The sequence below is a fragment of the Temnothorax curvispinosus genome, unplaced genomic scaffold (assembly GCF_003070985.1).
Source record: "Temnothorax curvispinosus isolate PA1 unplaced genomic scaffold, ASM307098v1 QBEX01008966.1, whole genome shotgun sequence".
Taxonomy (NCBI): domain Eukaryota; kingdom Metazoa; phylum Arthropoda; class Insecta; order Hymenoptera; family Formicidae; genus Temnothorax; species Temnothorax curvispinosus.
In genome coordinates, this window is record NW_020218746.1 from 5,759 (window position 1) to 18,371 (window position 12,613).

General features: G+C 45.0%; 1 protein-coding gene across 3 annotated transcripts; it reads left to right on the plus strand.

The window, feature by feature from the left end:
• Positions 1 to 519: 519 nt before the first annotated feature.
• LOC112458524 (tubulin-specific chaperone cofactor E-like protein) lies at positions 520 to 11,811 on the plus strand. Of its 3 annotated transcripts, none has more exons than XM_025022211.1 (3): positions 520 to 912; positions 10,559 to 11,169; positions 11,313 to 11,811. In XM_025022211.1, exons 2-3 carry the CDS (start codon positions 10,571 to 10,573, stop codon positions 11,794 to 11,796), a joined length of 1,083 nt encoding a protein of 360 aa, XP_024877979.1. In that variant the 5' UTR covers positions 520 to 912; positions 10,559 to 10,570; the 3' UTR covers positions 11,797 to 11,811. The 3 variants fall into 3 exon arrangements, with proteins under 3 accessions (XP_024877979.1, XP_024877981.1, XP_024877980.1); XM_025022213.1 differs by lacking the exon at positions 520 to 912 and adding an exon at positions 1,619 to 1,637; XM_025022212.1 differs by lacking the exon at positions 520 to 912 and adding an exon at positions 5,332 to 5,584.
• Positions 11,812 to 12,613: the final 802 nt, after the last annotated feature.

Below are 12,613 nucleotides of genomic sequence, written 5' to 3' on the forward strand. Positions count from 1 at the left end.
ATTGAAGAAATAAGATTTTTAGAATCTTATCGATCGCTGTTAAATATTAAAGGAATTTAAATCAATTGCAATACCTCAAGTTAAATAACTCTTTTTATTTTTAACTACCATGTGTGTCTAAATTTATTATTTCAACACAAAATGGTATTATTTTAACTCCATTGGTTCAGTTAAATTAACATGCATCAATTAACATGCATAAATTAAAATGCATTCATTATTATGAAGTCTATAAAATATCCAGAACTTGTCGCGAAAATGCGCAAGAAAAGCCCGATGTTTCGTTGCCGATCTAAAAGGCGATTGTTCGCAGCCGGGCGCGGATCGTCGGCCGCGGAAGTACCGCGACGACGACGACGACCACGACCGTTCTCCAGCCAGCGGCGGGACCACGTGACCACGTGACCGCGGTCGCGGGCATCGCGCACGCGTGATGCGGTCGATAATGTACGGTACGGGTGAGCGGGGCGAGTACCGTGGTCCCGCCGCGCGGCCGCCACCATCACCGCCGCCTCCACCTCCACCGTCGGCCGCTCAGCTGTTTCTGTTTACTAAACAAAGGAGCCAGTTCAACGCTGGATGGCGAACGGCGCGTTCGCGCGCGACGCCACTCGTTCTCCGCTCGAAAGATCGACGACGACAACAACGACGACGACGCACGTTCGAGCTTCGAGCCCGCGCGACGCCGTGGCCGTGGTGAAGTCGCTGACGCGACGCGACGCGATACGACGCGACCCGCGGGTAGATCGTCTCAGCTCGCCTGGCTCCGCCGCATTGGGCCGCATGCGAGGGAAATAAAGTCCTCGGAGAGTGTGCGACTATATACTCCGACGGCAACCGCGGCCACCGCGGCGCACCGACCACGGCGAACGCGGAGCGGCGGCCCGAGGTCCGAAGGGCGGCGCGCAAACAGTGAGTAAAAATAAATAAGCGACGTTGGCGTCGCCAGGGCCAAGCGGACGCTCGGTTTTTCCCACCCGCCCGTGCCCGCCCGCCTGGTCCTTGACACGATTCTCGAGACGCGTTCGACGTTTCGTCGGATTTTTACAACAACCCTTTCGAGGAATTACTCTTACGTATCTCCCCGTCGGGCGACGGGAGAGACTTCCGCGCTCGCGCCCTGCGCCATACGGAAGCGGTGCGCTCGACCGCGCGCGTCGCTCGACTCGCTCGTTATACGCTCGCGCTCGACAGTCGACACGCAACGCGGCCGATGTCGCGTTATTCGTCGCGTTCGTATTTAGACAGCAACCATCAACGTGGCCGCGAACAACGCGGGGACGATGCGCGTGCCCAGATTTTTTTTTTTTTTCGACAAACCAAAGATATCGGACGATATGGATTATGGCTTCAATCGCCGATACCGTGCGACGCATGTGTAATGGGTAATAGATAAGATCCGCGCGCGGGTTTCTGCGTGGGATCCCCTCCCCGGTGGGGCTCGTTCCTCGTACTCGCGCGTCATCGTCGAACGGTGGCGACGTAAATCGTAGCCGCCGCGGTTTACTGTAGGAAAGAGCTATAATATCGGCTCTTCGCTGATTACACATCCGTCGAGCGGTATCGACAATTAGATCTAATTGCAAGATGCCGCCGGGAAGCGACGTGCAACTCACGTTGTTCTACAGGGTGATTCAGTTAGTATCAACGTCTGTCGTCGCCTTTTTTTTTTCACGACGGCTGACGGTGGAACAATGACAACGAAACCTGTCGTGCAATTGTTACATTATATAATTATTATTGTACGATTATTATCCCGTAAGCCGTAGGAGCAAGGCACTCGGTTTTTTCTTATTGTAAAACGCAGGTATAGATGCCTAATGAGAATGCAGCTTAGAAAAAAAGAACAACGTGGTGCCGCATAATGCAATTTGATCATTCCTCCATGATTTCAGAGTCGCGCAAAATTTCTGTAATTATCTTTTGCGATAGCTAAATTATTTTTACGAAAGAATAAACAACTGCGTTTTTGCCTCGTATACCTTATAACGAATTTTTAAATTTGTCGCAATATAAATGACATTGCAAGACCTTCCTGACCGCGAAACGTGAATATTGTAGCTTTTTATCCTATATGACTTTATACAACCGTGCTCGATATATTAAACTATTAAAGATATATATATCTATATATATGTAAGAGAAAAGAGAGAACACAAAAACACGTCGTGCATGGTCGATTTCTGCTTCTTATATCTACGTTTTATATCCCAATCCTCCTGTTTTGCAATGGGCTCGGCTATTGCTCGGACTGTAAATCGATTGCACTATTTTCGTTTATGATTGCAACGGAGAAACCACCTTTCCGTTAACTTTCATTCGTTAAAACCGAATACCCTTCTCTTTTTTCTTCTCCCTTTTTGTCCAGAAGACTGAGATTCCTCCGTTCGCGTGTAAAATTTTCGTAAATTATCGTAAATCTCGTGTTACGCGATTAATTCGGCGTTTTTATTATTAAACGCCGGAAATTATATTTCCAAAGCGACTTAATTATTACTAGGATCGTTCACTGTGAGCAAAACTCCGCGGTATATGTTGCATAATATTTAAACGAAGTAGAAAGTAGACGCCTACGACTGCGGCTGAAATATATATAATTTATGTAATAGCTCGTAATTTTAATAGTCACATTAGTAGTTTATAACATTAATAGTTTATATATAATTTGAGAAATGTTCCAGATAGATAACATTGGAGCTTGTGTCGGTCTTCATTCGTATTCGTGTCATTGTATTCTAGCGGCTTACGCAACTTTCAGCGAAATCGTTTACTGGCAAAGACGTCTCTTTGCGCTCGATCGTCAATTGCGTAATCGGATTCCAACGCGTCAGCTTAGGACCGCCTCGTTTAATCGTTTAACAAATTCTACGATTGCACTTCCACGAGATAAAGAAGGAGGAGACAAAGAATGCATACTCCTACGCAACCTTGGCAACCGAAAGATTACAAGGTCGAAATGGGAAAGGAATAATTCACGCTTAATTACAGATTTCGCGCAACTCGGTTCCGATGCGTCTTAAAGATTGATGGACACCGTATATTTTAAATCGAGAGGGGCAATTAGCATTGAATTTATTGCGATATCGGCAATAGCGAGATAAGTCACGGATAAGAATAAGGAAAAACAGAATTTCCCACATTTTCTCCCTTCCTGTTGCACAATGAGAATGACTCGGTCGTCGTACAATGTGGTATTCCTTATTTCAAATTAAATTACAAGATCAAAAAAGGTGAAAGTTATACAGAATGTAAAATCTGCAAATTTTTGGAGAGCGCATTTTAATGCGGAATACCGCGGAATATCGCTGAAGTGTGATAATTTGTGATAATTTGCAAATTATTCTGACATTTACGGCACATCGTTTCGAAACGCGTATAGAGTTGCGCTTTAAGACGCGTTTGAGATCTAATCAGTTTCACGTTCCATTGACAGCAGTCCTTTCATTCGCGATGATTTAATGCCCTTGTGCAACGAAGTCTATCCTCGCGGCGCATTAAACAGTTTTTTGCACACAGTTTCAGTTGGGGAGATATTATGTAAACGAGAGAGAGAGAAAAAGAGAGAGAGACGCGGATGCATAATAAAGTCGTTTGGAATAATAGTGTAAAATTTACGAAGATATTCATATTCGATTGCCATAGTAAAAGTAGCAAGATGTAGGTAGCTGCATCGTGATATCGCGTCATCGATCATTGCTATAGACATCAACGAGGTTCCTGATAACGTTTTCGACGCGTCTGGCTCTGCAATCCTCATTTTTACAAGAAACCTTTCCTTTAATACGAAAAAAGTCGAAATCAGTAATGTACTTGTGAAAAACATATTACGGTGATCATTAATAATACGTGGAATGTTGAATCCTCTCAATAAAATATCGTCAGTTTTATTTCATCGGCAAAACGAGCCGCAGAGATCTTCGAGCAAATCGCGGATTTGGTGCAGCCAGAACGAATACTCTCGTTAGCGAGCGTTGAAGAAATCTTGCCCGCTGATATACTGATTTTCCGCTTACGATAGCGTGACTCCGTAAGATTTTCTGCCGGATGAATATTCGAAACTTCCTGTGTTGCTCCTCGCGAGGTAAAGAAAGTGGATTCCGCCTTAGGCCGAAAGCGCCATTTGTTTCTAACGCCGTACACAGGTACGTCGAATGCAGTGAAATTGAAATCTGGCATCGGGCAACGTAGATAAGTGAAAACAAGAACGATAAGAGCACTGAGTCATCGGGCAGGACTAATTATCGGAGAATTAATACGCAATCACGGCGCAATATTTGTTGCTAAATACTTCACTGGCACCGATAAAACATCCGATTGTTTTTGCGTTTCGTGGTGAAACGCAACGATTTGGTTATCTCGATGCAAAGATAGCGGAGAACTTCAATTTGCGCTAATTTGATAAAATTTCATTTGTAACGTGTTTGCGATTGTAACACACATATCTGACGTATATACACGGTTGACCGCAATCGCCGTCGTGGCTGTCGCGCGTAACGCCCGCATAAAGGCCAACGTTTGATCTGCAACACAGCAGTAAGCTGCCGTTAAAACGCGCAGCTCTAGCCGAGCTCAAAAAGGAGAAGTCCGCCGCGATGTATAGCGTTCCAGTGAACGGTCCATCCGGTATACACCAGGTGTTCCAGAACTACTGCGCAGCACTTCAGCGTGGCACGATTGTTCTGCAAATGTCGGATCGTGAACAGGCTTTGATCCCGCGTGCTTTAAAAATTAACAGGCTGTGGGCCGAGGATTAAATTCGACTTTTTCACGAAAAGAAGTGGAATTTGCATCTATCGGGGGATCTATCGTTGAAAAATCGCGCTCTTTCTCTTTGTGATCTTCTCCATGACGCTCTGTATATATCTCTTTCTCGTCTCGGCGCCGCTTTCTTATACACATCGATTTAATTGCCGCGCGCCGATGCGAGGTGTTTTTAGGAGTCGAGAAAGGAACCAAGAGAAAGAGCACTGAGAGCACATCGTCTAATTGTGTACGGGATGCTTCCGAAGTTGATTATATGGCAAGCGAGGCAAGCGCGATCGAAGATACCACTTATCGATTATTCTGATAATGGCAGCTGTGTCGTGTGTTGCAGACTCCAGAAAAATTTTACCTCAGAGATCCACGAATAAATTTATTATTTTTACTTGCATTGATAGGTTTGTGTGTCCATTCAAATATTATAGAAGAGACATTCCGTTATCTTCGCGCGACGTAACAACGGAATATGGCTGCGTTCCGATATTCACTGCAAGTACTGAAAATCTACAGTTTACGTTACGTACACTATATAGATTTTCAGTACTGACGACAGTGAATATCGGAACGCAGCCTACGAATGATAAGAAACGTGAAACTTATCGGTGTCCTCCGGAACTCTGTATCGTGCCGCTTTTTAAGCTGCGCATTTAACAAAACTTCAACAGTTATACGTGTCGCACAAAAGATATCTACGTTCTCTCGCTGATCGAATTGCGAGCGACAGCGACTTCAGAGTTCGCGTTCCGCACGGCCTGATCAGGCCTGATGCAACAAAGGTGCAGACAGAGGCGGGCAAAGGCAGGAGAGATATATAGGTATACTGGTACGTGCATTCACACAATGCGCTCTCGAGTCTCGGCTCGGGGCTCGGGTCGCGCGAGCAGAGCGCACGCCGCACGGGCAACCTTGAGGAAGCGAGTAATATTCCGCGAGCTCTCGGCAGTCTCGGCTCGCAATTTGCGCAGCAGAGGAGCAGGCCGGACTTTCGTCAATGTTTTCAGACGCCGAGGCGGAAAAGTGGCGTTCCGCTCCGACGCGTTTCGCGCTTTTAGCTCTCATTTCGCGACCGGTGAAAGGACACGACGCGCGCTGCGTCAAAGCTCCCTCGCTTACCTAATCCGTTGTTTCATTTCCGCGATGCAGCGTCCCCTCGGAAGACAAAAGGAGAAGAGGGGTGGGAAGGAGAGGAGGCGACACAATGTTTATTGTGCCCTGCAATGTTAGCGATGGCATATACATCATCGCTCTGTCTCTCTCTCTCTCTCTCTCTCTCTCTCTCTCTCTCTCTCTGTTTTTTCTTTTTTCTTTACGAACAGATCTTTTTTGTACATACGAATGTCTCGCAAGCAACTAATTGAGTTGTTTTACTGCATTGTTTGCATTTTGCACAATGACACTTTGTATTCTCTGTTAGATACAACGCAGTTGGAACCAACAGCTGGTTCTTAGAGATGAATTCTGCGTAACGGATTGGGTACAACAAAATTTAAATACGAAAATATATATGTATATTTATTGAAGCCTCTTCAACCTCGGTTCCGTTTTTAAATTTTGAGAGTTTATCGTGTCGTCGATCGCGGATTTAAATTTATTTCGCGCTTTCACGCCGACCCTAAGATCTCTGGAGTATGGTACTTAGCGCGAAAGAGGGTCGAAAGATAAATCTAGCTTAATCGTTCTACGCCCAGGCGGCTTTGCAATTTGCTCGCTCTTGTTTCGGGGAAATTAATTCACGCGGCAATATTGTGTGCGATGGATTACTTGAGATTTTTAGGACTATCTCAATCGGGCTTTTTTAGAAATTGTCCTCGCGCTTTATCTCTTTCGAGGCTTACGAGGGGAATATCACGGAGAAGGTCAGCCGCGCGTCTTTTCCGGCGCTCACGCACCATGCAAACGCAACCCGACTGACCCACTGCGCCGACGATTCTCGCTGACATATTTCGTAACCGTCATCACACTAGTCGTATATTTAGCGTTACGTTACGCGTGGCCACCGCGCGCGCGAGAGAGAGAACGGGACAGCTGTAGTAGGTTCACTTGATACCGTTCAAGCCTCGCGACTCAGCTGATTGCCAGTCTGCCGCTCGCAAACGTTGCATACGTTGTAACTACTATGTGCCTATCAATGTCCTGCTCGCGGTTTTCTCTTCGCGCAATTATCATTTTGCCTGGCTCGTTTAATTCTTCCGCCAGGATAAAACTAACTGGAAAAATATCTAGATGCGAAAGTATATATATATATATGTTCACCGAAGCCTCTTGCATTCAATCTCTCGGTTGTTTTTAAATTTTAAAGGTTTTACCGTGTATGAATTAGGTATGAATCTTTCAATACAAGATAAGCCGTTTTTATTGCAGTCCGTCATATTTATCTTGTATTTCTATTTTTTTTTAAATACAAATATAATTAATTTAAGTATTCTATTATTTCTGCAAGAGTCAGTCCACGTGTTTAATTATTAATGTCTGATGATTAACGTACGTATTTAAAGTCTTTTATTTTGTATTGCTCTCGTCCACGAGAGTTGTATAAAAACGATATGCTACATATATATTTAGATATATGCTTTTTATTAACGTTTCATGTACATGTGTGTGAAATTGTAGTTTGCGAATCTGCGTCCCACATAAATTCCAATCTGAATCTCACAATTGCTCGGAGCTCGGACTCCGCTTTCGGCGGTCATAACAAAATGCCCCCTATCTCATGAATCGAAACACATCTGCGTCCAGCGTGAAATTACACAAACTGTAGAGAGTGAATCTTGGCTCGTACAATCCGTATCCCACTCGCGGCGGCTTCCGTAAATCGTAAAAGGCTGTGTTTAGAGCCACGCATGCGGCGTTTCACTCTTGCTTTTCTATTTTGTTGCCGGTCGCGGATGTGCGCGCGATTTGTAAGCAGCGTGATTTCACGAGCGAATCTAAAAGCGCCACGATTAAGCAATAATAAACGCTCTAGGAAATACGCAATCGTTATCGCGTGTAAATTATTCTCACATGTGGCAATTACAATTTAAAAATCCTCACGAGTTCTTATCCTTCCGTCGTTTACGTTAAAGCGCTTGTAAAGTGTTGCGCATTGAAATTAATTTCATGCGAGATTTCTTCGCGATCATACTTGCGTTCTCGACAGGGAATAAATTGATTCTGATTGCGTAGATATATTGTATATATACGTTTATCATCGCGTGCGCAAGATCGTAATTCGCGAACAAACGCGTCGGTGTTGTATACGCGTTTCTCGGCGGCGGACTCGCTTCACGACAGAAACCAGGCAATCCTCAGAGACGTGTCCACTGACCGTTGCGGACTTTCGCGACTCCCGGTATCCCGTTGTGATAGAGCAACGCGCGCCTCCGTCACGACTCCAATGCGCCCGTAACGCGGTGCAATGCACGGGGTCTTGCTAGAGACCCTCTCTTTCTCTCTCTCTCTTTCCTTCTCGTTCTGGTCTCTTTCTTGGACGCGCTCGCGAAGCCGCGCGGAGCGGAGAAAGTTAATTTCGCATGGCCGTTGAACCGATATCGCCGCTATTACGCTCAGGGGAAGCGCGGAGAGTAACCGCGGTTAGACGCGGTTAGACCAATTTGCTGCTTCTAGGCCAGTCACGTCTTTATTCGATCCGAGCGGGCACATGCAGCCGTCCGCTCGACGTCGATCAACGGACGCCGCCGTTCGCGCCTTCGACTTCACGCGGGGATCGCCGCGCGGATCGAAACTAGCTCGTCCCGAATTAACTCCTCGCGATCTGACGTGACGTACACACCCGCCTGGTTTTGTACCGCTCCAGCCGCGCGTGTTGGGCCGCGCGTAAAGAAGCGTGTCCGAATTTCCGGCGAGATGGTGAACGAGCACTGCGGCTTTCGTTTCATTCGTATATATGACATCTATATTGTTTCGAAAAAGTTTCTCGTCTCGCTACTCTCCTTTCTTTTCTTCTCGTTAAACGTATTGGCCTTTTATTTCATACAAATGCTTTCTTTTCCTCGCGGACGACGATTAAAGCCGCGCGAGCTCAAGCTGAATAAGACCTTCCGGAATAATAGAAGTCAACGTTTCATCATACATTGTACAACGATGAATTATTTATGTAGGTCGTAGATTTGCATGAATTATAATACGAAAATTACTTTAGCCCCAACGACTTGTATGAAACGGCAAATTAGTAGGACGCGATGTATCGTAATGTCTTTCTTATGTAAATGCAATTTGGCGTGTGTCCAGCAAAAAGACGAGAATGGCTCCTTACGTGTTACACGACTCTCGCCAAACTAACGTAACAGTCTTCCGTTTTGCGAGCGAGCTCGTAATCTCACAAGTCGTCGATCTATTACGTCAATCTATCATCATTATATTTTATCAGAATTTTGTGGCGGAGGTATCGGATATATATATACAAACGATGCAGCGATATATAACAGGAAAACATCTCGTTCCTGTGTCGACGAATAGCTCGAGAACAGATCTAGATATCTCCAAATCGTGTCAGATACTCGGTCGTTATACTTTCGCGAATAGAAATGCAAAAGTCACCTCGAGATCCCCTGATAATAACGGGAATACCTTTAATCGCGTACATTAGAGTCCAGATATGTATGGCGTTGCAACACGTGGAAGATGGTCGAATGGCGGTCGTCATTGCATAGTGAAGACGCATCGAACGACCGAGTCGCCGTATATAGCGCGCGTAGAAAGACGTTTATCGCCGATCGTGAAGACGTGGCAATCCGACTACGCATTAATAACCGTAATAGATCGGAAAGCCCGTCCGAACTACGTTGTCGTACACCTATCATCACCGCGTTCGAGAAATCGCGATATTATAACGATAAGTGGAAAGTCGTCGTAAACCTTTTCTATAACGCGATATTAGGTAAACGCTGCGGATGGGACTGCGAGACTTGAAATGACACTCAAGAGAGCTCTACGATTATTTAATGATAATGATATAGAATTAGTTTCGGGAGAATTGTTATACGCCATAGAGTACCTCTTCGGAAAGAAAGTTCTCTAGTTTATTCGTTCGGTTCGTTCCTTATATTACATCTCGATTTCTAAAAAGGGTCCCAGGACAGATTTACAATCCTGAATCAACTATCTGCTCGGGGATTGTACATCCAAGTCGAACTCAACTTCCAGCGTATATCGAAATATCTCTTTCTCCTCTTTCATGCAGGCGCAACAATAATAATCGTTAACTTTTCGTCAGGGGGAATTTTTCTCAGTCAACATAGGCTCGTCGACAGGACAGGTTGTCTCTGAATGCTTGGCACGCGCGTGGGCGAGCCGAGCCGAGACGCGATCGCGAAGAATCGTTTTGTCGGCTGCTAGAGAGAACCGGTACTGGTTCTTGGCCGCTGCGCAAAAAGACAATGGCGTGACCTTAGCGGATATGGCGAGACCAGATTCTACATGTCTCGAGGATGACCGGCTCGCGGAGGTTTTTCCTTCTCCCTTTTCCTTCCTTTTCTATTCCCGCGGTTAGCGACGCTGCTTTGTGTTATTTGGCCGACAGGGTGGACATTTACTTGCATTTGTATTTCCATGGCCATCCTAAGAAACTGAATTTATTTTCAGGCAGAAATCTCCGTACGATCTTCTACTCTTTAAATGACCGTCCCGATCTTCCGTAAAAATTATTCGAAAATAATGCTCCTGCAATTTATTGGAGGCGAAAAATAATAATCGATTTAATAATAATGATGCTGATAAAAGCAGCCTTTAAATCACTGCAAAGAATTTATCGCAGAAATTATTATTCCGGATAAATAAGCTTCTCGTAATGTTCCAGAATGCAGTAAACATGCCGTCGTTGCTGGAAGCATTAGAGCTTAAGTACGGCAGCTCAACGACGGACTGCTCATTGACGGACGATGAAGCGGAGTCTGGCTCGCCCAAAGCCGCCCTGTCGGTGAGCATCTTCATCCCCAAGAAATCCCCACGACACACGGTGCCGGCGCTATTGGTGCTCCAGGACTGCGACATCGAGTCGGCGGGCAACGACGCCGAGAAGCTTCGCAGCAAGTGCAAGAACGTCGAGGAGCTTGACCTGGCGCAGAATAAGCTGTCGCAATGGACGGAGGTATTCGACATCCTGCAGCACATGCCCAAGATCAAGTTCGTGAACTTGAGCTTCAACTGCCTCGCGGAGGTGCTGGAGATCAAGCATGGTAACTACGATCTTCTGAGGAATCTCGTGCTCAATGGCACGAGGGTGTCCTGGTCGACGGTGCAGGGACTGGTACGGCACTTGCGCAATCTGGAGGAACTTCACTTGTCCTTGAACGAGTACAAAACGGTGGACCTGGATTATCAAAAACCGGAGAACGCGAATCCAGCACTGAAGAAATTACACTTCACCGGCAATCCGGTGGAAGTTTGGAACGAGATCTCGAAGCTAGGGTGAGTCTCACGTGATATCGTTTTTATCGTTTTAATGCTAATAATTAAAAAATCGATCAGTTTCTTTAGTAATGTAAAATAAAATTTGTTTGATAAGTTGTTATTCCGAAAGATTTGTCATTGGGCGCTGTACGCTTCTCCAGGTATCTATTTCCAAACCTGAAGAGCCTTGTCCTCGCCGAGTGTCCGATCAGATCGCTTGGTTTGGAAGAAAATCGAAATTTGCCAAGCGAGGATGGCCGCCGAACGAAAGAAGAAGGTCACGGGCAGGATAACGAAAACATGAATCACTTAGACGCGGATGAACATACCTCGTCGACGGACGATAAAGGAAATAGGATATTTGAGAGCAAGGTCAACTACGAAAGATCTGAGTCGAAGTCGGAATCCAATGGGACAACCATCAAGTCGCCCCACGATCCCTTCAGAATGCTCAGGTTCTTAAACGTGAACGGTACCCTGCTATCGGCTTGGGACGAGGTCGAAAGGCTCGCCAGGTTTCCCGCGCTGAAGTCGCTCAGGATCCAAGGCTGCCCGCTTTTCGAGGTGAGTGGTTTTCAATCTCCTCGACGATCGAAAATCGAAGAGTCTTGCATTACGTTCGTCGTCAGAAAATATTTTGATTGACGCATCTTGATTTCGCACGTGACTCGATTAAAGAAGGATAACGAGTCGGAATCGATTTCATGCTTAATATGAACAATAGACTTCTTATTTCTTCTAAATGTATAATATTAATTAAAAATGGATAGATATGTATTAAATAAAAATATTACTTAAAAGGATACTTAAAGTGGATACTTAAATCTTTGCATCGCCTGTGCGACACATTTTTTAAAATGTAAAGTACAAGAAAAATCTCGGGGAGATAGGAATCAACAAAAGAGACAATGACAACACAAGCAATAATTGGAATTAGTTATTTGCTATATGTGGGAATAATATTCGTTACTGCGACGTAGAGTAAATTTATCCCATGAAAGATCAAGATACGAAATACGATACGAGTGTACCATTCTGAAATCAATGGCTATTTTCATTCTCAAAGTGCATCAAAGTATAAAGTCTGAGCACACTTGACGATATATAGATTAGAGACACGTGTTTAATCCCTCGCATCTCAAAACTGCCACAGCCGTTAGTATTACGTGAGAAATGATGTGTCCCTTAGTGTAAGAGATCTTTTCGCGTGGACACGCAGCAATTGAATCTTGGCACATGCTCAAACAAGCATATGCTCATAGATTAATGTCACGTGCGCTTCGAAAACAAGTTCTTGGAATCAATAAACTCTCTGCAAGCACTCCCTATATTGGCACTTCCAAACACGGTCGTGTTAAGAGAATTTGATATTAATAGACGAATGTGAAATAAACAAAACTCGCTGTTTGTGTTCGAAAGGAACCTTGTTGTTTCATGTGTGAGAACCGGAACTAAATAAACT

What these genes read in the sequence shown, in the direction of transcription:
- LOC112458524 (XM_025022211.1), top strand. Translation starts at nt 10,571, where the DNA reads ATGCCGTCGTTGCTGGAAGCATTAGAGCTTAAGTACGGCAGCTCAACG. An exon ending in AACGAGATCTCGAAGCTAGG is followed by an intron (nt 11,170 to 11,312) that starts GTGAGTCTCACG and finishes ACGCTTCTCCAG; the next exon opens with GTATCTATTTCCAAACCTGA.